The following is a 27,003-nucleotide window of genomic DNA, read 5'->3' on the forward strand; positions in this document are numbered from 1 at the left end:
ATGGCAAGTGAACAGACAAGCAATAACCAATTGATTTAGGTTTCAGCTTTCTCTGCTGTGCTTGATCTGCGAGGGGAGGAACTCAGTAAGAAGAAAGCCAATTCATTCATCAGAAACCTGGGAAAAGTCAAGAACCAGAGAGATACGAGGTACTTTGATACACAGGGTTGAGGAATAGATCAAATAGGAAGACTGATTAAAAGTCTGTACTGCAGTTCCTAATACTTCCCAGATCTAGCTAGTTTTGGTGGTGTGTGTCTGTACTCCCAGCTACTCGGGGGTCTGGAGTGCGAGAAACGCTTGAGCTCAGGAGTTAGAGGCTGCTGTGAACTATGATCATACCACTGCACTACAGCCTGGGCAACATCTCTAAAAAAGACCCCATCTCTAAGACCCTATCTCTAAAAAAAATTTTTATAACGCAGATTAAGCATATCAGTTACTTTTTATCTCTTCCTAAATTCTACCAAAATGATGGTAAAGGAATCTGCTTTTAAGGACATAAATAAAGTAAGAGAAAAAGTGATAAAATTTTGGAAGCTAGAAAGCAGATTCAACAGCACAAGGAAGCTGAATTCGAAAGTCCAGAAGAAATCTAACTTTAATTCAGATGAGATTAGGTGTGCCCAGGTGGTATGGCTGTAGATACAAATAAAAATAATTCAAAACAATTTTCTAGAACTCAAGAACATGAGTTCACAGACTGGTAAAGTCCCAACACAGGGGATGAAAACAGAAGAGTTTGAAGTTGAAGTAACGACATGGACAAATAAACAATGCAAATGAAAAATTAAGGCAAGTATTCAGCTGTGAATGGTGTTTACATGATCATAATATAAACATGGAATACTGTTCTAAAAACATGACATCACTACATGTGGAAGATGAAATAAATGGAAAATGATCAGTGGTTAACTGGCGGCCCAAGGATATGCTTGGGCTTAATCTTTTTTTCCAAAGTAAAATGCCAATAGTTAAAGCCTAAAACTAAAATCAAGGAATGGCCTTGAAAGTACACAGAAATATTAAAGTAAGTATCAAACAGAGAAAAGCTAGAAGAAGTTGTCTCTGAAGAGATGGAAAGGAAGAAAAGAGTAGGGAACATATTTAATTCTAATAAAAATGAGAAAACAATAATATCTCCCACTAGTAAAAGATATGAGTTTTCAGATTCAAAGGGTAAATCTAAAACTTAGCGCAATCAATGATAAAAAATCAGAAACCAAAAGAATAAAAAGAAAAACCTTACAGAGGGTGTACACATGAGGGGAAGGACAGGTATATACAAAAAGCAAAAGGGCATCCAATTTCTCAAGAGACTTCAAGATTCTGAGGAAAACCTATTTCTTAGAATTTTCTACTGAGCCAACCTATCTATCAAGTATGAGAGAAAAAACAGAGATAATTCCAGGCAAGCAAGATTGCAAAAGACAATTCGACACCCTTCCTAAGGATACCATAGGAGAATGTACTCTGCCAGAATTAATCAAACAAACAAACAAACAACAACAACAAAAAAACAGGAAGAGGAAATCATGAAATCCAGAAAGGGATAGAGGGCATTCTTGGAAGACAATGAAGAAAGTCCCAGGATATTAGCTATGCTGGAAGTGTAGAAAAGTAGGGGCTCCAGAAGGATATTTCCATGCGGAAAGAAAAAACAGAAGTGAAGTATCTGAACTACTGAGGTTCTACCAGTTCTGTGGAAGAGTTCATAGCTTCCACAATTACAAAAATAAAAAAATTATTTAAGGAAGGTAATAATATACTGTAATGCCTGGCTGTAAATAATATTTTCATAGGTATGATATGGTAAAACTGACTAGAAATTTCACAAAATGTTATCTCTATTTTGGGAGAAGGGAAGAAAAAGGAAGATGAAGAAAGGTACAATAATATATAAATAATATATATAGTACCATTATCACATAATATTTAAACACAAAGAAGGAATTCCCAAAATAAATGCCTAAAAAAGGTGAAAGTGGCTAGACTTGGATAAGAAAGAAAAAGGAGAGCACTAGCATTTTTCTTATATTCAGCTTTTTAAACAATTTACCTCTATTACTTTGAAAATATTTTCAAGTACATAAAAAATTTCAATAAAGAAAAGTTATCTAATGATATAAAATCTTTCTCAAATCAGAGACAAGATCTAATGGTGTTATCTGCAAAATAAATTAATATTAATGATGTTTTGAAGGATACATTGCAAAAGACAAAACAAGCAGGCACCAGACTAAGCTGATATTCATTTCCTGTGTAGGCTTCATAAAATTGTAGTAGACTTCAGTTACTATATACACAACTGTAGCAGCCACTGTGAAATCCACCAACCACTGGTATTCTGGAAAGTAATGTAACGCTGAAAAAAATAAAAAAAATTAAAAAAAAAAGGTTAAAAATATGTTTCACTTTAATTTTCATAAATAACTTATGAGGATTTATTTATAATTAAAATATGCTAGACTTTATTCATTTGCAATGTAAGATTTGTAAATATATGAATCTAAAAATGCAGGCAATAGACTAAGGATGTCAGCACCCAAAACTAAATTTTAGTACCTCACAAATTAAAATAAACCTTAAAAGATTACTAAAAGTTATTTAAGTTGTTGGTAAAGTATGATTGAAATTTATTGGTATTAACTGATACAGCTATTTTTTTCAGAAATTAAGTGTTTTCTTTTAAATATCTAGCTATGATACCTTAACTTCAGACAACAACTTAGTCTAGAACACAACCACTTTACTTACATTGTTCACTTTTGTGAAGTAAGAGTTAAAGTTTATGTTACAATTATTGGCCGTACTAATCGTAAACTAGTAATTCTGTGAAATACTACAGATTAAAATAATAAACTAGGAAGGGTGCGGTGGCTCAAGCCTATAATCCCAGTCCTTTTGGAGGCCGAGGTGGGTGGATCACTTGAGGTCAGAAGTTCGAGTCTAGCCTGGCCAACATGGTGAAACCTCGTCTCTACTAAAAATACAAAAATTAGTTGGGCATTGTGGAGGGTGCCCGTAGCCCCAGCTATTTGGGAGGCCAAGGCAGGAGAATCGCTTAAACATGGGAGGCAAAGGTTGCAGTGAGCTCAGATCATGCCACTGCACTCCAACCTAAGCAACAGAGTGAGACTCCATTTCAAAAACAATAATAATAAAATAATAAACTAAATATACCTTTTATACCCTCTTTTGTTCTATAAGAAAAGTTTATAAAATGTCTGTTGATTTTCCATAAAATCATACTCCTTCAACAAACTATTCCATTCTTAAGAGTTTATACTGAAATTAACATTAGTTGAAAGTAAATATAATTCCATCATCCTTTGCATCTCAGTTGTTTTAAACTTCTTATAAGGCATAGGTATTCTGGTTTACTTCTACAGAGTGTAGTCCAAAACATCAACATCACTTTTTAGAAGGCCTCCTAAAAATGTGGAAGTAAATCACGTACATAACCATCAATTCGGATGTTCTCATGGCACATAATAAAATGATCTGCATTGCTTTGGACAATTTTTAGTCATAAAATATAATAAAATTATACTTGAAGATACAATATCCTTATAGAAAAAGTATTTTGAAAATATCACGTAAAATAAGACCTATTGAACACAGTATCAAAACCAAAATTTATACCAATTCTATACGATGATCATTAACATTTTAATAATCCAAAATTCTTTTATGATTGATTTTTAAATTTGTATCAAGTTATTTTAAAACTCTTAATCTGCTTCAATTTACTTCAACTTTAGGTTAACTGCTTCAGGTTTTCTGAGAGTGCAGTGGTATGATCATAGCTCACTGCAGCCACAGCTTCTGGGGCTCAATCTTCCCACCTCAGCTTTCCTAGTAGCTGGGACTACAAATGCACACCACCACACTCAGCTAATTTTTTTATCTTTTGTACAGATGTGGTCTCACTATATTGCCCAGGCTGGTCTCAAACTCCTGGGCTCGAGTCATCCTACCATGTTGGCCTCCAAAAGAGATGGGATTACAGACATGAGCCACCACACCCAGCCCTACTTTAGGTTTTCTAATTGCAAGTGACCTACACTTCTGAACATAAGCCTGAAAGATTCATCCTGATGCAGTTGCAGAATGCTTATGCTCAATCCCCTCCCCTTGCTAAGAAAAAAAATCAGCCATACTGAGCTTTCTATCTGGAAGGAGATAAAAGAAGTGGATGGGAAGGATAGATCAAAATCCATTTAAGGTTTTCAATTTTATTATCAATAATTGAAATAAGCATTCTAATTCTCCAAACCTGCCCACACTCATAGAGGCTTCCTCCATGGAACTCATTCATAGCAAACAGCCAACTGACATTCAAAAGTTCTAATGTTCTTTAAAAGGTTCTTATAATAAATAGCTAATACAAATTAGATATATTTTCACAATAATTATTGAGACATCAATAATATATACATTCCATGAAAGTACAAATTATGTATTTCCTTGGCTATTTAACTCAAGTGTTACATGCTTTGTGCAATCAGTAATATAATTACATATATGCCTTTTAATAAAATATTGAAGTCAAAAGAAGACAGAAAACCCTTTACTTTCACCTAAACGCACATATACAACATGCATTCACAAATGATTACATAAACTTGTAAACATATATGAACATCTCCCTGCTATTCTGATTAACTGGAAATGCTCTTGATATTACATGACCAGTTGATAAATGAATACCATTTGCAACTAGTTCTCAAAATTCTAGAAGTGAAACAAAATACTCCATAAACTATATGCTAATGCTATAATACCCTAATTTTAATTTTTTTTAGTTCATTAAAATAGCCTAGTTCTCACTGACTGCCTGTACCACATTCAGTGGTAACCCTGTCCAAGTTTTTTAACTCTTCTTCCTAATGAGTTAAAAAAAAACTGGTAACAGTTAGCCACCTCAGAATTGTGAGAATGGGGTGATAGAAGTAAAATATTGTAACAATGTCTGATGGTCAATAATTTTAAGATATTATTAAAGTTAATTAGCTGACAAATTATTCAATAAACATTATTAGTAAAAATGTTAAAACTACTAAAAATCAGAAAGAATGTTTATATTTTCTTGTATTTATACATGTCTATTAACATTTTATATAAGCACATAAAGAAGTAGTGAAACAAATGTGACAACTACTAATCAAAAAGTCAATGTGCCTTTAAATGTTTTAAATGTTGAATGTAAAATAGTTAAAAAGAGAAAAGAGAATGACCTCACCAGTCTTAAGAGTCTAAATGATATTAGATAAGTGATTTATATTGTTCTTCATTGACATTTTTTAGTTCTAGGACATCCTTTATATATGCATTCAACCTTTACAGATGTAATGATAAACTTTCACATATTTTGAAACCACTGTGTATCATAAAATAATCCTATATGAGATACTAGATCTCTTAAGATTTTTTGATAGCAGTATGATTTAACCCAAGAAGGGTCAAATTACATAATGACACCTTATATGATATTATCAAAATTATTTTTTTAAAACATGCATCATTTTATTTCCTTTATCACATAAACCAGTGGTTCTCAAACCAGGTCAAAAATCAAAATCACTTGGAGCACTTTTTAAAATGCAAATTCCCAAAACATACTCTAGATTCACTAAATCTCCAAGGATGGGAGTAGGAAATCTTTATTTCAAAAAAAATCTCAAGTGATTTTGATATATCCCAAAGTTGAAAAACCAGTGTTTTAAATTATTTCACCTTAGATGCCTTTGCCTTCTAGGATTCAAATAATTTCATATAAATATCATTTTAAACTAGAATCACTGTAGTCATTATATAATTACAGAAACTGAGATACTAAATTTCTGTAATTTATAGGAGGGAAACTAAATAACCTATTCAGAAATAACAAATGGGTAAAAATAAATCCTGAATAAGTAAACTTTTCTGATTTCTAATCCAGTTCATTATTCTAAAACCACTTTCCGTTCTACTGTATGTGAGAATAAAAGTGAATTACTCTAAATATAGGTAATTCAATAGAAATACAGTTGACCCTTGAACAACAGTTTGAACCATGCGTGTCTACTTAAACGCAGATTTTCTTCCACCCCTGCCATCCCTCAGACAGCAAGACCAACCCCTCCTCTTCCTTCTTTTCCTCAGCCTACTCAAAGTGAGTATCACAACGATGAAGACTTTTATGATGATCCACTTCCACTTAAAAGAAAACACCTTTTCTCTCTCTTATGATTTTCTTAATAAAATTTTTTCTCTAGCTTACTTTAATTGAATAATACAGTATATAATACATATAACATACAAAGTATGTGTTGACTGTTTATGTTATTGGTAAGTCTTCTGGTCAGCAGTCGGCTGTTAGTAGTTAGGTTTATGGACAGTCAAAAGTTGTACTTGAATTTTCAACTGCATAGGAGTAGGCACACCAACGCCTGGGCTGCTCACAGCCTGACATTTCAAATCCAGTTTTGCAAGTCAAATTAGAAAAGGGCAGACTGGCATAAATAGTAAAAGGAAGTCTAGAATTCTAGATAACAAGAATTGAATGTGATCTCAATCTAATAAACAGAAACTGTTAACAAACTTGTGTAAGCCTCTTCCGAAAATAGGAAAAATAATTCAAGTTAGGTGAACAAAAAAAGAAATTTAATTCAAATGAAGTCATTTGAGCTTCTAAGTTCTTAGAAAGATTCCATATTCTGTATAATGAAATTAATGATTAAAATGAAAGTACTTTCACTACCATAATATAAAACTGAGATTTATAGAACATTTTAGCAAGATTTCCCTTACCTAAAGTATCCACTTCTGTAACTGACTTTGTTTCTAGATGAAGGTCAATATCCTTTGGAATGGTTAATGGCTTACTTTCAATGTGACCATTATATTTCCTATAAAAATCAGACAAGTGACACAAAAAACAAGTTACCTACACTGTTATCCAAGTGCTTGTTTCAAACTAATTACAAATGAGATTTTAAATTTTACAGTGAAAAGGAAGAATTTCTAATACTTCATCAATAAGGAGGTAAAGTACTCAAACGTAGTTTTTAAAAGGGTACTATAAACTTTGGATATAAATTATCATGTGAATACACAGATTACCAGGGAAATAATTACCTAAATTAGTGACTGCAACAAACCTTTTTTTGCTAGCTTAGCATTTCACACCCATTTCTCCTACTCTCTTTTCTCTTTAGGCAAAGAATAAATGCAAATGAAGACAAAGTGCACTTCTCCTTGAAGTGACATGTATAAACACACACACATACATACTTACAAACAGACCTGTAACTATACGCAAGTCAAAGTTGAAGAATTATACTAAGATTTATGTGTATGAGAAATTCAGAAACATGAAAGACTAACTTGGAATAGCTTTTACTAAAAATTACAGATGAAGGAAAACAAATTCTTCAGGTGCATTTGTATGATTCCCAAATTTAATTTTTAAAGACAAACATATAGAGAGTAATAAACTAAGATTTCAATTTATTACTTTATGTATTTTTTTAGACACACAGTTGCCCAGGCTGGACTGAAATTCCAGGGCTCAAACAATTTGCCTGCCTCAGCCTCTGAGTAGCTGGGACTACAGGTACACACCCCCATGCCCAGCTTCAACTAAGTTTTAGTAACATTAATTTCAATATTGAAAAACAACTTTGTATTTATCCCTGAATAAAATGGGAAGCCTCAGTAAAAATAAATTCATGTTGATAAACCAAACAATAAATCTTGCTAATAGGAACAAGGCAGCAATGTTAATGTATCTTTCTGTAACTAAAAGGCATGTTCAATGGAAAAAAATTATTGTAAAACAGAATTATTCATTACAAGGCATTATAATAAGGATTCAGGCCAGGAGCAGTGGGTCACATCTATAATTCCAACACTGAGAGGCCAGGAAGATTGAGGCGGGAGGATTACTTAATCCCAGGGGAGACCAGCGTGGACAACACAGGGAGACCCTGTCTCTACAAATTTTTTTTTTAAAAAAACTAGCTGCGCATGGTGTTGCATGCCTCTGGTTCCAGCTACTCAGGAGCTGAGGTGGGAAGATCATTTGAGCCTAGGAGATCGAAGCCACAGTGAGTCAGAACTGTACAACTGCACTTCTGCCTGAGTGACAGAGCAAGACTCTACATAACTATATTTTACAAATGTCGAACGTGGTAGCTATTAATAGGTGGAAGTGAAACAGCTAAAAAGAAATGGAAACTAAAAACTAACCTGGATTCAAATCCTGGTTAGTAGTACATAACCTTATTAGTTAAGTGAACTTGGACAACTAATTTAACATCTCTGATCAATAGCGTCTCATCATTAGCTAACATTCACAGTTGTTTTGTGGATTAAGTAGAATTGTACTATTTTACTGAAGAACTTAACTACTGGAATAAAAAGAAGTAAGGTTTACTGTTAATATTCCAATAAGCTTACAGGTATATTTAGAACGATAAGTGAAAAAGGATGAGAGTAAGATCAAAAAAGACAGCCTTTTCAAATTTCCAATTTTATGCCAAATAATCATTAATGTTGAAATATTTTTTAGCTTCTATAAATTTATTAGGTTAGTTTAACATTTTTATGATATATATGAGAAGTATGGTTACAATTTGTTGTCAATCAGTCATGATTTCAGAGTCACAGGGGCCCTAAGAAGTCCTCTTGGATCCCCAGTTGTGAAAACAAAGTCCATTCAGAGAGGTAATCACACATTTCCCCTAAAAACTCTATTTAAATAGAGATACAAAATTTTAAAGCGGGAAATATTCTTCAAAATGACTATTGTTCTGTTTATTCTTTCCATTTCACAGCTGAGGCTACTATGGTCTGTTTTGTGAGGTTTATTAGCAGATAGTTCAGTTCTCTTCATAAACTTTAAACATGAACAGAATATTCAAGAGCTGATGAGACCTACAGAGTTATATTGTCCATCCCTTTTAATTTTGAAATGAGGAAATTAAGGCCAAAAGCAGGTTAATTTGCCCAATACCACAACACACAGTAGCAGCAAAACCTGGAAAATAACCCAAACCAACTGATATCTTTAATGAGTTGTAGGATAAAGATACAGGTTATAAGTCTCTCCTCAATCAACCCCGAACTAAATTTTCTTTAGTATGATGGCTATATTGTTTTCATGATTTAAAAAAAGAATAAAGTTAACCATTCTTGAGTAAAATAATCACTATTTTGTGTGTATATATTACTACATATTAGATTTTCATGGGTTTTGATCTCAAATTTATTAACTGCTTACAACATAATTGGTACATGTTTCTTTAATCAAAGCATAAAACTATATTTATATAAATTGTGTTACTTACAAGCTCAACAATATAACTTACCTATCTTTTTTGCTTTTCCCTTTTTGCTGTTTCCCTGCAAGAATTCTTAATTCTTCTTCTGTAGGATGTTGATACCACCTTAAACTAAGCAAAAAAAGAATCCTTTTAAATAAAGCACTTAAAATCACGAGAATTATTCTTTATCCTATAAATATTTATTAAATTTCATATTTGTGAAGGCACTGTCAAGAAATATCAGGTGAGAACTGTAATCCGAAACAAATACTATCTCTTAAATTTTAAAAGGACCTAGATAAAAATCTAGCAAACATTTACCAGGCCCTTACTAGATGCCAGGTCCTGCAATGCCATTTGTATGTATATTTCTTACAAGTGGCAATGTATTAATACATATTAAGATTATACAGGATTATTATTAAAAGTAAATGAAGTCTGCAGCCAAGTGGGCAGGAGCACATTAATTCTCTACTAACCTCTCAGTTTAAGGAATTGAGAGTTATCTTAAAAAGAGACTTATTTGAATGAATTTTCACATTACAGGTAGTCTTTCTTTTCCCGTTTTAATTTAGTTTGAGAATTCTCAACTTTATGTGTAGAAGAATTAGAGAAAAGTCATTGTATTACAAAACACTTTTAGCTATAACTAACCTTCCTCAGGTAAGGATCCAACAACAACTGGTTGTATTCCTCTCTACCACAGTAAAAATACTGTAATCTGAAGTGAAGAAATACTCAAGATCCAAACAAATCATTTACTCCCTCCCAAGCACCAAGTGGCTCATCCTGAATTTCATGTCTTGCCAGTGGTCCCACCTATCTACCAGTCACTTAAATATCTTTTCAATGTGCCCTCTCCACGTTATTAATTCTGTCCCTCAACTCTTACAATTCTAAACTCTGCCATATTGCAGAGACCTTAGTTCAGACCTTAGTTCAGTGTATCTTCCTCTGAACATCTGACTACTGCATCTGACTACTGCAAAATTCTCTCACCGGTCCCCTCCCTGCCTTCCTGTGGACACATTACTCATCGAATCCATCTGAGCTTACCGCTAGTTATTGTTTTTCTGTTTTTGTTTTTATACCTTACAGAAAGGTTTTTTTTACTTATTTTTCCATTATAGAAATCTTGCCAAGACCCATGCCTGTTTAAATCATTTCCAAGGTTCCTCACAGGGTAAAGCAATGAAAAAGGCAGCTAGGCAAAAATTCTTACAAAGCCCCTATCGTTATAAAGGAAGAAACGCAGATCTAGTGTGCTAGACCTTCCAATTCTTCAATTACAAAAATCTAGATTTTTTTAAACTTAAAATTGCCCAATTGCTGTTCATATGTTTTTTTGTTTGTTTGTTTTTTAAAATAGAAACAGGGGTTCACTTGGTTGCCCAGGCTAGACTCGAACTCCTGGCTTCAAAGGATCCTCCCTCCTCAGCCTTCCAAAATGGTGGGATTACAAGCATGAGCCATGGCACACAGTCTCTTTGATTTGCTGTTTTAAAAATACTGCAGGCCAGGCATGGTGAATCACACCAGTAATCCCAGAACTTTAGAAGACTGCAGGACTGTCTGAAGCCAGAAGTTTGAGACCAACCTGGGCAATACAGTGAGACTCTATCTCTTCAAAAAAATTTAAAACTAGGGCTGGACATGATGGCTTACGCCTGTAATCCTAGTACTTTGCGAGGCTAAGGAGGGGGGATCACAAGGTCAGGAGATTGAGACCATCCTGGCCAACATGGTGAAACCCCATCTCTACTAAAATACAAAAAATCAGCCAGACATGGTGGCATGAGCCTGTAGTCCCAGCTACTCAGGAGGCTGAGGCAGGGGAATTTCTTGAACCTGGGAGGCAGAGGTTGCAGTGAGCTGAGATCGCACCACTGTACTCCAGCCTGGTGACAGAGCGAGACTCCGTCTCAAAAAAAAAAAAAATTAGCCAAGTGTGGTGGCAGGCACCCGTGGTGGGGGAAAGAGGGAGGGTGAGGTGGGAGGATTGCTTGAGCCTGGGAGGTCAAGGCTGTAATGAGCTGTCATTATGCCCCTGCACTCCACTCTGGGCAACAAAGACCCTATCTCAAAAAAACAAAACAAAACAAAAACCCAACAACTGTAGAACTGGCAATTTGAGTACTGACAGAATATTTGATGATAAAAATTATTAATAAAATTTTTTAGGTATGATAATGGGATGTGGTAATTTTTTAAAATCTCATTATTTTTGATATATACATTGAAATACCTATGCTGGGGGAAGAACAGATAAAACAAGTTTGGCCACCAGCTATTAATTGTGATGAGTACATAGGAATTCATCATGCTATCTACTCCTTGTATACTTGAAAATTTCTGTTAAAACACATATTACAAGGCCCACATGTGTATGGAGGTCATGCACTATCTCTTGCTTCTAGAGCCTTTCATGATCTGACTGACCACTGCCTACTTCTCCAGATTCACCTACAACCATTCCCATTTGAAGGTGACACTTTCTGGCTTGACTAAGTGACATTTTCTTCCTCAAAAATTCTTTCATCCCTTTGTGCTTTTTGCATATATTCTTCTCTCCTTATAATAAACACCTATGCCTCTACTTGGTAAACTATTAATTTATCTCTTAGTGTTTACAAAACAGTCTCCTTGTGGTATAATAAAAAATATATCTGCTCTTTATCCTCAGTTCTTGGCACAGAGTTCTAAACATAAAAACAAGAGTAGTAGAAATAGATTTGTTATGCTAATGAGGTAGGTCAAGGTGGGCCCCAGATAGCTGCAGGATGGAGCTGTTTACCAGAAACAGCAAGCACGCAATTAGAGGGTTAGGACTTTCAGGAACTTGACCTCCAGGGGTGGGAGGGGCCTGGAAATTGAGGTGGATCACTGAAATCAATTTTGTATCAATGAATTAAAATCATACTTATATAATGAAACTCCAGAAAAACTCTGGACATCAAAGCTCAGAGGAACTTCCTGTTGGTTAACACATTGATGTACCCTGCCCAGAGGATGACATCCTCAGACTCCAGAGGGAAAGGACATGGAAACTCTGTGCTCTTTCCCAAACCTTACCCTATGTGCTGCCTTTAAATAAAACTGTAATAATAAATAAAGCAGTTTCTGAAGTTCTATGAATCATTCTAGTGGATTACTGGTCCTGAAGGGATCATGGGAATCCTCAAATTTGTAGCTTATTAATAAGTCAGAAGTGCAGGTGGCCTGAGTACCCTAAAAACTTGAAGATGGCATCTGAAGTAGGGCCAGTCTTACAGAGAAATTTGCCTTTAACCTGTGGGGTCTGTACTAATTCCAGGTAATTACTGTCAGAATACAAGTGCAGTATACCCAGTTGATGTCAGATAAGCTATATTAAAATGGAATGTTTCTCTAAGTGAAATATTCCAAAAGATTTTATGGCTTTCTTGCTGTTGGTATACTTCAAAGCTAGTACAGTTACTGGCATATAGTAAATGCTCTAAAAGGATGACTGAACCAAAATGAATTCAGTTGTTTGCTTAGTTTAATGAATTTAAGATAAAAAATATACACATCCCAACCAAAAAGTCCCTAAATTACAATAAACAGGTAAGGAGGCACTTCCTGAATTTCTACTGAAGTCCAGAATTTTAACTTACAGAATTGATTCTCGTTATTCACGGTAGTTTTGGTTTATAAAGTCACTGCGAACACTGAACCATTGCTCCTAGGGGAAATACAGGGTTAGGTTCCTGTGAGCCTTGGGTCATAACATTTTCATCAACTGATCAACACCCAATTTCTTTTATGTATGTTTCTGTTTAAAGATATCTTATTTAATATATATCATTGATTCACTAACATTAAATTCACAGCCAACAGCATAAATCATGCCTGAGCAAAGCTTATCTAATACCAGTAGTCATAAGTACAGCATTTTTTTGAGTTCTATGCATCATTCCAGCAATTTTTTTTCCATAAGGCAGCCTTCTTGTGCTTAGGAATACTAAATAGTACCTTCAGCACTATGCTTGGGGGCCTTTTTAAACAGCAAGATCACCAATGGAAAGCAAAATTGTAAAAAAAAAAAAATGTGGCCCTAAACAGATCATAAAAAAGAGATTTGTTTACAATATGACAGGTGAAACAATAAGGCAGACTGTTGCCTTGTTGGACCTCAAAAGGGAACATACATATAGGGCCACTCAAATTTTTTGTCACTGTCTATGTCCATGAATTACCACAAAAGCAACTAAAGCATTGATCTTGGAATTACAAACAAATGTTAGCTACTAGGCAAATCACAAAACAAAATCCACAAATAATGAGGATGAGCGCATAACATTTAGAAGAACACTTATGAGCAATAACTCCTTTAAAAGAACATGATCCAGAAACTCATGTATAAAGACTAAAATTAGTTGTTCAGCTTTGAGAAATAATAGTGAAAGAATTCTCAGCATAGAGAAAAATAGGTTTTATTTAGAGCCCTATAATAATGAAATATTTTAAGACACACTTTCTAAGAAACATTTTCTTTTTAAATATACTCATGTTTGTTAAATCTTATTTTGTAAACTCATTTTTCTAAAACAGCTTAGATTTATTACATCTCTTATGGAATAACTCAGAGTCATCTTTCTTAGTGAGAATTATTGTTCAAAGTTGGAACCTAAAGTTGCTCAATATTTTTAGCGTCATTTCTAGTCTGTTACTCATCTACCCATTCATTCATTTATCAGTCACTTAAGGAGAATCTTCTATATTCAGATACTCTGATAGGCAGAGGAGATATAATCACACCCAATTAAAGCCACAGCCCTGGCCTTTTTGATGGTTTTATTCCAGTTGGGATAGAATTTAACCAATTAAACAGTGAAAAATAAATTGTAATGCCACATAAAAGAAAGAAACAAGTGGTGAAATGTGAGAGACAGCCTTAGATATCAGGTGAGATAAACTTCTCTGAGAAATTTAACCAGCAACCTAAAGAATGAGAAAATAGAGGAAGAGCATTCCAGGCAGAGAACACTAAGTCTAAAAGCATAGAGGCCTGAAAGAACATAGGACATTACAGTAAATAAAAGCCAATGAGGCAAGAGCTTCAAGGAGAAGCATAGAGGGCGCTGAAGAGATAAGAAGGGAACAGATCACGCAAAGCCTAACAGGTCATAGTAAGGACTTTAGATTTTATGCTAAATAATAGTCTCAAAGCAAGGTAGATAAATACTTCAATCCACACTTTAAGATCACATTTGTTGTTCTGTGAATTAGAGGGAGACATGGGGAGTGAATCAACAGGTCTTGCTGATAAAGGAAGAGAATGAAAAAAAAGTAAGCAATAAAGGATAATATCTACATTTCTGATTTGAAGATAATGATACCTTTTCTGATATGGAAGAGATCAGGAAGAAATCAATAACTCAAAAATGCTGAGTTATAAGTACCCATGAGACATCAAGTAAAAATGTCAAGAGGGGAACTGCATATTAGAATCTGGAGTTCAGAGATTATTTGAGGTGATTATATAATTGTGGTATCCAAATCCATAGGGATTAATAAAAGGAACTAAAAGATGGTATAACACTAAGTAGTTAATGAGAAAGTGAAAAAGTAGAGTTTATGTAGACAACATATGAACAAATTTGGCTACAAAGGGAAATAGAAGAATGGCCCAAAACTAAGGAACGAATATGGAGGTGCTTTTGTTTTTTAAGGGCGAGAGAGGTAGGGCTGTGAATTTGTTATTTGTTGTTACTTTAAATGGGAGATCTTAAAAAAAAGTGTGTGTGGTAACAGGAATAATCCAACTGAAATGGAACAGGTGATAAAATATATTTTACAAAGTTAAATATAAAGAAGAGGGGCTGCATATTTCACTAGAGTTGTGTTTTCATAATATACAGATGAGAGTGATGGACTCTGGTTTCAGGAGCTTAGGGTGAAGCTGAGACAGGGATGCTTAAGGTTTGGAGAGAAAGGATTTAGGTTAAAAAAGTTTTCTGAGAAGTATAGCATACAAACACTGCCAGGAAATATAAAGCAGCCATCTAAGGTCTGTGATCACAGATTCCAAGTAAAATCTAGAAGTACAGTTTCACAGTTTTCTTTAACAGTCAGTGCTGCAAATATAGTTTGATTCCATATGGTATGGTTCCCAGCTACTACATTTTGTATTCTGGTCTCAATTTTCAGTCTTTTCCTTTGCTATTAGGTGGTATGTCTATCTCAGAAAATGACTGCCTACTTGCAACTGCTGCATTATGCATGCCTTTCTAATATGGGCTTGGAAGACAGATACAGATATAAAAGTCATTAGAACATATCAAGTTAATAATGGTCACAAAAATACAATTAGAGAAAAATGCTTTATGATAATATGTTAAGCAAAAGAAACATGATACAAAATTACACATACAATACATAACAAGCATGAGGGGAAAATATAAGCAGAAACAATTAGAAAGAAATACAAAAAAAATTACATACTGATTGTCTTTGAATGATGGAAATATAGTGCATTACCTCTTAATAAAAGGAACTAAACGACGGTATAATACTAAGTAGTTAATGAGAAAGTGAAAAAGTAGAGTTTATGTAGACAACATATGAACAAATTTGGCTACAAAGGGAAATAGGGGAATGGCCCAAAACTAAGGAACGAATATGGAGGTGCTTTGTTTTTTTAAGGAAGAGAGAGGTAATTTTACTTATCAATTTTACTTATCAATTTTACTTATCAATTTATTTGTAGATACGTACTGTTTTTGAAATGGGAAAAAATATATTTCATAGAAAATAGAGAGTAAGTATTAATAGAATCTCACTTAAAAACTCAGCTGGATGTGGGGGCTCACACCTGTAATCCCAGCACTTTGGGAGGCCAATGCAGGTGGATTGCTTGGGCCCAGGAGTTTGAAACTAGCCTGGGCAATATAGCAAGACTCTGTCTCTAAAGTAAATAAATAAATAAGCCTCTCACATTTAAATTAAATATAAAAACTTTCAGTACATAAGTTTTACCTTGGCTATTTGGTGGCTTTTTTCACTTATGCTCAGATTATCTGCCATGACTCTGTTAATAAAGTCAATCTAGTATTATACTCTACTAAATAATTAAAATAATTTTTCAAACATCATTCTTACATAAACCTCTAATATAAAACATTATCAGACAACTACAACTCTTACTAAAGTAAAACAGTTCAACAGCACTGAAAAAAATTTGTAGCAGAAAATATAGAATGTACTGACCTAGACTTTATTTTTAAAATTTAAGCAGTATTTATAGTGCTTTAGAAATTTTAAGAAATAAAACTTTTAGAAATTTAAAATGGAAACCTAAATGTGAGCAAATATAGAAAAGCAGTTTTAATAGCACAAGCTAAATAAGCTTTAATACATAATCATATAAAATGCTATCTCATGATATACAACATAGTTTACTGTTACAGACTGAGTATTTATGGTCCCCACCCCCCAAATTCCTGTGTTGAAATCTGATCCCCAATGTGATGGTATCTGGAGGTAGGAACTTTCAAAAGTTACTAGTTCCTGAGGGTAAAGCCCTCATTAATAGGATTACTGCCCTTTTAAAAGGAGGTCAGAGAACTAGCTTGTTTTCTTTTTACCAGGTGATGATACAAGAAGTAAGCAGTCTGTAACCTGAGAGAGGGTCCTTACCAGAACCTGACCATACTAGCCTGCTGACCTCAGGCATATAGCCTCCAGAACCGAGAGAAATACCTGCTGTTGATAAGCCACCCAGTCTATAGTACTTTGTAATAGCAGCCCTAACTGACTAAAACAGTCACCAACGAGTTTTAGGCTCCATTCTAAATTTCTATAATTGTAACCAGTGGCAGGAGGCTTAAGTGAAAACAAATCTCAGCAAACTGACACAAGAACACAAAATCAAACATCGCATGTTCTCACTCATAGACGGGTGTTGAACATTGGGAACACATGGACACAGGGAGGGGAGCACTATACACTGGGGTCTGTTGGGGGGAGTAGGGGGGACAGCGGCGGGTGGGGAGTGGGGGAGAGATAGCATGGGGAGAAATGCCACATATAGGTGAAGGGGAGGAAGGCAGCACCTTCGTATGCACCTATGCAACAATCTTGCATGTTCTTCACATGTACCCCAAAACCTAACATGCAATTAAAAAAAAAAAAAACCTAGACAATCTTCCAGCATAGGTAGCTAAAATACTATCTGTTATACACATTCTCCTGTTACTTGTTAGAAATTCTGATAGAATACTACGAACATTCTAGAACTGGAAGTTAGAAAAGCTAAGGCAAGGAGAGCAAGGACTCAGGCATTCCATAAGGGTAGTAGCTAAAGTTTTAAACCTTTCCCTTAGGTCATAGGTCCCACCTACTGTGCATTTGAATAGTAGGTTTCTCTCACCAAAGGGAACTTGCAGATTACTGGATCAGGCAACATGCAATAAAGAACAGGCAAAAAGAATTAGAGCAATTGAATATGAAGGTGTTATAACACCCTCTTAAACTGATACTGGATGAGACAAAATCAGAATAAATCTGACCATAATATACTTTCAATGAGGGACATATGAAGGGAAACAGCAGACAAAAGTAGACTTAGGAAGATAAAGGGGTGGAGAAAAATGCATGAGGTTTGGACTGAAAATTAGGAAAACAGAAAGCAGGTTCAGCAAGGAAGCTATTATGGAGAAAAGGCAGTATCCTACTCTTCATGCAAAACCCACTATTCAAATGTACAAAGAATATAACCTAACACTTACCTCTCCAAGAAAAGAGGGGCCAAGCAAACTTCAAAACAAAAAGGAACTTTTATTACAATACAAAGTAGTGAATACTTTGGCTACAAATCAGTGGTCTGTGGGGCATAAGAATGCCCTTAACTGATGTGACTAGCTGTTAGAACAAGTGTTCCTTTTATGAGAGAAAGCAGCTCACAACAGAGAAGCAACTTCTTATGAGTTTTCTTCCCTTTTAGGAAGGAAAGAGAAAGAGATAGTGTGAGCGCATTGGGTTCTTAAACTCTACTTAATACTTAGCATGCTTTTGGTAATAAAATGCTGATATGCCTTTTGATTTAATTTAAAATAAAAGTTGACTATGTTGTCATGTAAAAACACAGCAAGTGAACTGCATACTACTTATAACCTGAAGGATATATTCTAAAAGACAAAGTACAGGTTGAAAAAAAAAAAACAGAAAAAGAAAATAATTTAAATAAATTACTCTGTAAACTGCCAACAAAAGTTACAGTGATTGTAGAAAAGTTATGTGTGTCTCCCCGACCAAATTTAAAACTCTATTCAAGTATGACAGTTCCAGGACAAGATGTGGAACTGATGAGCAGCAACAAATCACATAAATACTAGACTGTGAATCAGACTTCCAGGATAAGACATCTGGATCTGTTTCATTTATCAGTGTGTGAAATTGAGTAAATCATTTAAAACTTGTTTTGATATTTGTAAAAAAGAAGATAATACTGCCTATGGCAGAAAGTAACTAGGTACTCACCAATCTTGTTTTTTATATCATAGGTATTATTTCCCAGCCTCCCCTGCACTTTGGCCAGAACTAGTCACAGGGCTCCAGCCTATGTAACATGAGCAAAAATGATGTATCTGCTTCTAAGTTTGACACCTTAGGATCTCCTGAAAGATCCACATCCCACTCTCTCTTTACTCACCAGTTGGCACAGCATTCTAACAGGGGACTCCAAGGTAGCAGGAGGAAAAAAGGAGCCATAAGGGAAGAAGGATAGCTTGGAGGATAGCTGAGCCCTTGAGTCATTATTTTGTGAAGGACCTACCTGGAGAGCTGCCCAATCCCTTTCTGATTCCCCATTTGACCCTGCTTCCTGTCTGAAGAAACTGAGAAACTTGCATTAACTTTATAATACTGAGATTTTAGTTGTAACATATCAACACATCTCCCTAGTTCAATAAACAGATCCAAATGAAAAAAAACATTTTAAAAACTGTATCAGTATAAAGCTTTAAACAATTATAAAGGTAATATTAATGGAATTAAACAAGACTAAAGACTATACACAGTTTCTTTTTAAAAAAAGTTTAAAAATACAGTCTAAAAAATAATACTAATAGCAATATATATTATTTAACAAGAGCTAGAAAATTAGTACATTATTTAGTATTAAAAATCAACAGACTGCTAATTTCTAAGTAAAAGCTGCTTATTCCTTCAAGTATAATTGCTTACTTCTTCAAGGTATTAACTCTTTCAGGAAAATGGCTTACCCATTAAGTCAACATACAATTGCCCCTGGGTATCTGAAGGAAACTGGGGAAAGGTGGGGTACCAATACCCACAACACCCCTTCCAGGATACCAAAATCCAAAGATGTTCAAACTCCTTATATAAAAGTTTTCATTTGCATATAAACTACACACATTCTCCTTTATACATTAAGTCATCTCTAGATTTCTTACAATAATACAATGTAGATGCTATATAAATAGTTTTTATTGTGTATTTTTTTAACTTAAACTTGTACTTTTTTCTGAATAGTTTTGATCCATGATTGGCTGAATTGAGAAATATGGAGCACAAACTGCACTAGAATCAGATGCCCCCTCAAACTCTCCATTTCAAAGCAAAAGAGGTCAATGAGAGACAGGGACAAATTAGTTGACACCAAAAGAGAAGCCATAACTAAAAAAAATGAACATTTATTTACAGTTTAGGATTATCAATGGGATAAATGAATACTAACATGATAGAAACAGAAACAAATTTCTTCTGTCACACTCATGATTAATCTTTCATGTTATCTATTTACTTGAATAGTTCTATTATATAGTTCTATTCAATATAGTCACTCTCAAGCCAGCCTATTCAACATAGTCACTGCCATGCCAACCTACCCTATTCATAGTCATGATCCTCTCTCCTTAAATATCCTTTAAGCATTTTATAGACCCTAAAGAATGTCCTCAGATTCTCTATCTTTAACCCAACTGCATCGTATGATTTAAAATGCAAACTGTCATTTCTGATCAATAATATTTTTATATAGGCAATTTACAATTTTAGATTTTTTTCAGTATTAAAACAAAATCATTATATATTACAAAAGGCTCATAAAACAATAATTATGCCCAAAGGATAAAATCAATAATCTTATTCAATCGAGATAAATGACAACATGACCTCAAAATTACAGGACTTAACTTTAAGAAAAGGTTGATGATCTTAAAAACGTAAAACAAAATTGGGGAGAAATGAAACTACCTATAGCAGAAAAGAAACCATTACTAGACTTTCTCAATATCCTTAGAATCTGATATGGCATTAAAGATATGGCATTAATTAACACAAATGTGTTTATAAAAGCAAGTCAAGATCACAAAGAAAACCAATTTCATGTTTCTTTTTAAAGAGTGAGTTTACCCTCAACATATCCATGTATATTTATGACACATTCTTATGTGAAAAAGATTTTAAATATAAACTCTTCCAATATTAAATAAAGATAACAAGGTTTTTGATCTCTCAAGGCTTTAGTATTCACTGGTAAGTGTAAGTTTTATAGAAATAAATGGAAAGCAGAATATGTAACGAGATGAAAATGCATGTACACTAAAAGGGGACAAGATTGCCAAGATCTTTACAGACGAAGAGGAGATATGGAAGTGACATCACATCATAAGCATAGTTTAGAAACCTACAGTTCTCAAGAGAAAATTCTCTTAAGCTACCTTAATGTATGTTATGTAGTTTACTAACTGAGATCCTTTTTACTTCAAATTAATGATAATTTGCCCAGCTGATATTTATCTTTTCATGATCTTCAAAAATGGTTTTGGTAAGTGAAATCAGTAAGCAAGATTGCATAGGCATATTAAGACTAAACAGTTAAAAACTAGTTAAAGATTATTGATTTTTCACCTATTTTAGACTTTACCAAAACTTTAGTCATTTTTTTATTTTGCTCCTAAAAATGTGCATTTGTAAAAAGCTCTCTCACACATTCATTATACATACACACAAGTAGATCATATTGTTCCAAAAAAATTTTAAAGCAGTCTGAATACTTTTCAATATTTAAACATCAATATGGAAAAAAGTAGAAAGCATAGAGAAGAATATAAATACTTTAAAAAAGAAAGCAAATTCTGTGAAGAAAATTTAAGCTTTGTAAATGGGATGGCCCTGAATGAAAAGCACATTTGTGTTGAAGAACATGAAATCATTACTAGAAGAGCTAGCCATTGCTTTTCTAACTTCAATAGGCCTAACCAAAAGAAAATGGACATACAAAGCAGTAACAGAATTTGGTTATTTAACTGAAATTAATAATTGAAGTAAATAGTCACAGTACCAAATTTATCACTTACCTTTCACAGTTACACAAGATTTTGGCATGCTTTTCTGTGTGCAGACTTTCCTTGATTTCGTCTCACTGTATCTAAATCTATACTTTTTTAATCTACTTTTTTGGGGGGATGGGAGGTACGTGTTTCAGCAAGCCTACTTAGCTCCTTTATGGAAGGAATAGGGATTATGAGCTTATAGTGTAGTAGACAAAATTAAAATCCTACAACATAACTTTATCCCCTCCTTGCTAAATTACACAGTTTAAAATTCTTTGCAGTAAAACTAAGAAATGTTAACATTCATATTATAATAAATTCTGGATTAAGCCACCAATAGAATATATGCTTTCAGTATTTTCTTCCAACAATGGTAAAACTATTGAAGCACTTGGATTTACAGTGTCTCACCCCCTTGTTGACCAAATTTTTTTTAAGGTAATTCAAGAAAATATGTAGTATTCTCAGTGCCCACAGAGAGGAAAAAAAAGGTAAGGGTGAGAGGAGTGAATTCTTGTCTTTGATCCTATTACCTTTGTGCTAAACAGGTAAACTACTAGTATCTCAAACTAACAGTAATAAGGAAGCTATAGCCAGGCAATCCCAGCACTTTGGGAGGCCAAGTTGGGAGGATTGCTTGAGGCCAGGAGTTGGAGAATAGCCTGCACAACATAGCAAGGTCTTGTCTCCACACACAAAAAATAATTTTTTTTTTAAGAGAAATAAGAAAGCTAGATTTTTCTTATGACTTTGCTTTGTTTTATCTTTTAGAAACAGTAATTAGGAAGTTAATCAGTTTGGTAAACTAGAGATTGAAAGTGTCAGTTGAAATCAGCCTATCCTTGCCTTACCTGCCATTACAGAGTAGCCATCGAGCAAGAGAATAGTGAGGTATAATCTTCTGCATGACACTGGCCATCACCATGGTAACAACCAGCTGTATACCTATCACACCCTGTGTAAAAAAAAAAACAAGTTTAATAATGAATGAATTTGGATTTAGGGACATTGCTGGAAAACTTTCTGTACATTTTGAAAATTACATTTTAAGAAAAATGAGTTTACTATTAAAATACATTACTCTTGGCTCTCCATAGCTGCAGGCTTCACAACTACAGATCAAAAATATGCAGAAAAAATACAGTAAAAAATACAATTAAAAATATATTACAAATTTAAATAATAGAGTATAAAAACTATTAACAGAGCATTTACATTGTATTAGGTAATGTAAGTAATCTAGAGATGATTTAAAGTATACAGGAGGATGTGCATAGGTTATATGTAAATACTATGTCATTTTATGTAAGAGACAAAAATGCCCTTACATAAAAATGATTTTGGTATGGGGTAGTCCTGGAACAAATCCCCTGTGGATACTGAGGGACAACTCTTAAATTCTGGCAATTAGGTATTCAAGATCACATAGTTTAATATAAATTTAAAATGAATTAGCATATACATCTGTAATCTATTCTCAAGAAATGTTCTGCATAAATTAAGGATATCAAAATGAAGTGGGAAGTGATTTCTTCATCCTTCTCCAATTTACTCAACACACTTAAAACATAAGCTTGAGAAGCTTTAAAAATAATATGCCTGTTTTTAATTCTAGGTGGTAGTGATCATAAACCATTAACTATATTAAGTGTGATGGCAGAACTGGCCTGAAAGTCACTAATAAAGAAAACTGAACTGATGCTGTTACCACCCACTTCCAGTGAATGGGTCTTAATGTCCAACAACCCTCTTAGTTTACTCTTATCAATCCCTCCCATATTCTCTAGGATGGCTAATTCAAACCTTCTTCCCTCTCCTCACACCTCCAATTCCCTTCAAATGTCTAACTCTCCACTCGGTAGAGAACATCTACTTTACAGGGAAAACAGACACAATCAAATGGGAACCCTCTCACTTCCAATCAATAAGCTCACAAAATCACTTATATATGCATCTGTCTTTTCCCATACCCCCAGAAATAAGAGCATCTTCTATAGAAAGCAAATCTATCCGTGCTTTAGAGCCCACTCTCTTTGATTTTCAAGAACTTCCACCATTGAATAGTCTTCCTCTCTTCTTTAATATCTTTTCTATTTTGAATCCCTCCTATCAGCATTGTAACACCTGTAAGTCTCTTTTATTTTTTCTAAAGAGTAACAATAATTTCCCCGTTTGACAGCCTTCTCCCAACCTCATATTCAGAGCCACTTTTCAAGACTTGTTCTCATTGTTTCCATTTTCTCATATCTCCCACACAGTATCCATCTAACTTCTACCTCAGTGTATACCACTGAAACATGTACCATAAAGGAAGATCATTCCATCTTGACAAATTATTTTTCCTCAACTTAAATCTCAGCAGTATCCTACATGGTATACCACATTCCCTGTTTTATTACCACATTGATGATCAGTCCTTTATCCTCCCCTTTGCTGGCTTCTTCTCTAGTCAGGCACTCCAAAAATAAAGTTGAATTCTTATCTCAAACCTAACAGATCAAAAAAGCACTCAAAAATGTTAAGGCTGGGCATGGTGGCTCATGCCTGTAATTCCAGCTCTTAGGGAGGCCAAGGTGGGCAGATCATCTGAGGTCAGGAACTGGAGACCAGCCTGGCCAACATGGTGAAACCCCACCTCTACTAAAAATACAACAATTAGCCAGGCGTGGTGGCATGCGCCTGTAATCCCAGCTACTCAGGAGGCTAAGGCAGGAGAATAGCTTGAACTCAGGAGGTGGAGGTTGTAGTGAGCCGAGATAGTGCCACTGCACTACAAGCTGGGCAACAAGAGAGAGACTCCATCCCCCCCACCACCCGCCCAGCCAAAAAAGCTAAAAAATTTAAGAAGAAAAAACAGTATGGCCTATTGATTTAAAAGAATGGATTCAGAACCAAATCTGCCTAAGTTAGAAGCTGTTCTACATCACCTACTAGCTATGTGACTTTGGACATGTTATTTAAACATTCTGCAAGTCTAGTTCCCCTTCTATAAAATGGAGTTAGTAATTCCAACTATTTCATCAAGCTGTGGTTAGAAATTGTGCCTGGTACAGAGTTATGTTAGTACTATTTGTTTTTATCATCATTGTTATTATCACTACTAGTAGAAGGCAAAATTTTTCATATGATGTCAAGAATAAAGATTTTCAAAAAGAGACAGCAGTCTCCTAAATGATAAAAGACCAAGTCGAAAAAAAAAATTAAATTTCTGCATAAAGAAACTATAATATAAACAACGTAAAAAGATTAATTGGGGAAAAGTATAACTCATCATAAAGAGATAACTTAATAGATATTATAGAGATTACAAATTAATTAGTAAAATATCAATTGCCTAATTAAAAAAAAATATGTACAGACAGTTCTCAAAAAAAGAAATTAAAAAATGGTTCTTAAACAGGACCATTTTATTTATTTACTTAACTTTTATTTTAGGTTCAGGGGTACATGTAAGCATTTGTTATATAGGTAAATTGCACGTCACAGGGGTTTGGTGTACAAATTATCTCATCACTTAGGTAATAAGCATAGTACCTGATAGGTAGTTTTTCGATCATCGCTCTCCTCCTACCTTCTATCCTCAAATAGGCCCTGGTGTCTCATTCCCTTCTTTGTGTACTCAGTGCTTAGCTCTCACTTATAAATGAGAACATGCAGTATTTGTTTTTCTGTTCCTGCATTAGTTTAGGCCCTTAGGATAAGGGCCTAAACTCCATCCATGTTGCTTCAAAGGACGTGATCCCATTCTTTTAATGGCTGCATAGTATTCTATGGTGTATATGTATTTAATACCACATTTTCTGTATCCAGCCTACCACTGATGGGCATTTAGGTTGATTCCATGTGTTCGCTATTGTGACTAATGCTGCAATGAACATATATGCATGCATGTGTGTTTACAGTAGAATGATTTACAGTCCTTTGGGTATATACCCAATAGTGAGATTGCTGGGTCAAATGGTAATCTGTTTTAAGTTCTTTGAAAAATCGCCACACTGTTTTCCACAATAGCTGAATTAATTTACATTCCCACCAGCAGTGCATAAGTGATTCTGAATTATCTCCATAACCTCACCAGCATGTGTTATTTTTTGACTTTTTATTAACAGCCATTCTGACTGGCATGAGATGGTATTTCACCATGGCTTTGATTTACATTTCTTTAATGATTAGTAATGTTGAGCATTTTTTCATATACTTGTTGGACACATAAATGTCTTCATTTGAAAAGTGTCTGTTATGTCCTTTGCCCACTTTTTGATGTGGTTGTCTGGTTTTTGCTTGTAAATTTGTTTAAGTTCCTTACACATTCGAAATATCACACCTTTGCCAGATCCATAGTTTGCAAACATTTTCTCCCATTCTGAAGGTTGTCTGTTTACTGTTGATAGTTTCTTCTGCTGTCCAGAAGCTCTTTAGTTTAATTAGGTCCTATCTGCCAATTTTTGTTATTGTTGCAATTGCTTTTGGCATCTTTGTCTAGAAGTCTTTGCCACGTCTTATCTCCAGGATAGTATTTCCTAGGTTATCTTTCAGGGGTTTTATTGTTTTTTTATTTTAGATTTAAGTTTTTAACCCATCTAAGTTGATTTTTGTATATGGTGTAAGGAAGGGGTCAGCTTTACTCTTCCATATATGGCTTGTCAGTTAACCCAGCACCATTTACTGAACAGGAAGTCTTTTCCCATTGCTTGTTTTTGTTGATTTTGTCAAAGATCACATGGTTGTAGTGTGTGGCATTATTTGAGTTCCCTATGCTGTTCCATTGGTATATGTGTCTGTTTTTGTACCACTACCATGCCATTTTGGTTACTATAGCCTTATTGTAAAATTGAAGTTGAGTAATGTGATGCCTCCAGCTTTGTTCTTTTTGCTTAGGACTGCCTTAGCTACTCGAGAATTTTTGGTTCCATATGAATTTTAAAATAGTTTTCTCTAATTCTGTGAAGAATGTTATTGGTAGTTTTGATAGGAATTTGAATCTGTACATTGCTTTGGATAGTATGGCCATTTGGACAATATTAATTCTTCCCTTCCATGACCACAGAAAGTTTGTGTTATCTCTGATTTCTTTGAGCGGTATTTTGTAATTCTGATTATGCAGGTCTTTCACTTCCTTGGTTAACTGTATTCCTAGGTATTTTACTCTTTTTGTGGCTACTGTGAGTCAGACTGCATTCTTGACTTGGCTCTCAACTTCGTGTTGGTGTACAGGAATGCTACAGATTTTTATACATTGATTTTGTGTCCTAAAACTTTGCTCAAGTTGTGTATCAAATTAAGGTGCTTTGGGGCAGAGAGTATGGGGTTTTCTGATATGGAATCATATCATCTGCAGACAGGGATAAGAAGAACAAAGCTAGAGGTATCAT

The 27,003-nt window shown here is 34.4% G+C and overlaps 1 protein-coding gene across 6 annotated transcripts in view; it reads right to left on the reverse strand.

The window, feature by feature from the left end:
* The window catches only part of TMEM161B (transmembrane protein 161B), a 78,271-nt gene that overhangs the window by 25,519 nt on the left and 25,749 nt on the right, over positions 1–27,003 (reverse strand). For 2 of the 6 annotated variants that reach the window (XM_012477588.2, XM_012477589.2), the window contains exons 2-5: positions 22,483–22,586; positions 9,357–9,440; positions 6,796–6,893; positions 2,209–2,365 (exon numbers count right to left, since the gene is read on the reverse strand). In XM_012477588.2, the coding sequence (XP_012333011.1) occupies positions 2,209–2,365; positions 6,796–6,893; positions 9,357–9,440; positions 22,483–22,586 (443 nt within the window). Of the gene's footprint in view, positions 1–2,208; positions 2,366–6,795; positions 6,894–9,356; positions 9,441–12,946; positions 13,015–18,061; positions 20,777–22,482; positions 22,587–27,003 lie in introns of those variants that run through there. The other 4 variants (XM_064376112.1, XM_021665381.2, XM_021665382.2 and 1 more) reach the window with 4 other exon arrangements.

This window comes from Aotus nancymaae, unplaced genomic scaffold (genome assembly GCF_030222135.1).
Source record: "Aotus nancymaae isolate 86718 unplaced genomic scaffold, 86718_ANA_hifiasm-v0.15.2.pri h1tg000014l, whole genome shotgun sequence".
NCBI lineage: Eukaryota > Metazoa > Chordata > Mammalia > Primates > Aotidae > Aotus > Aotus nancymaae.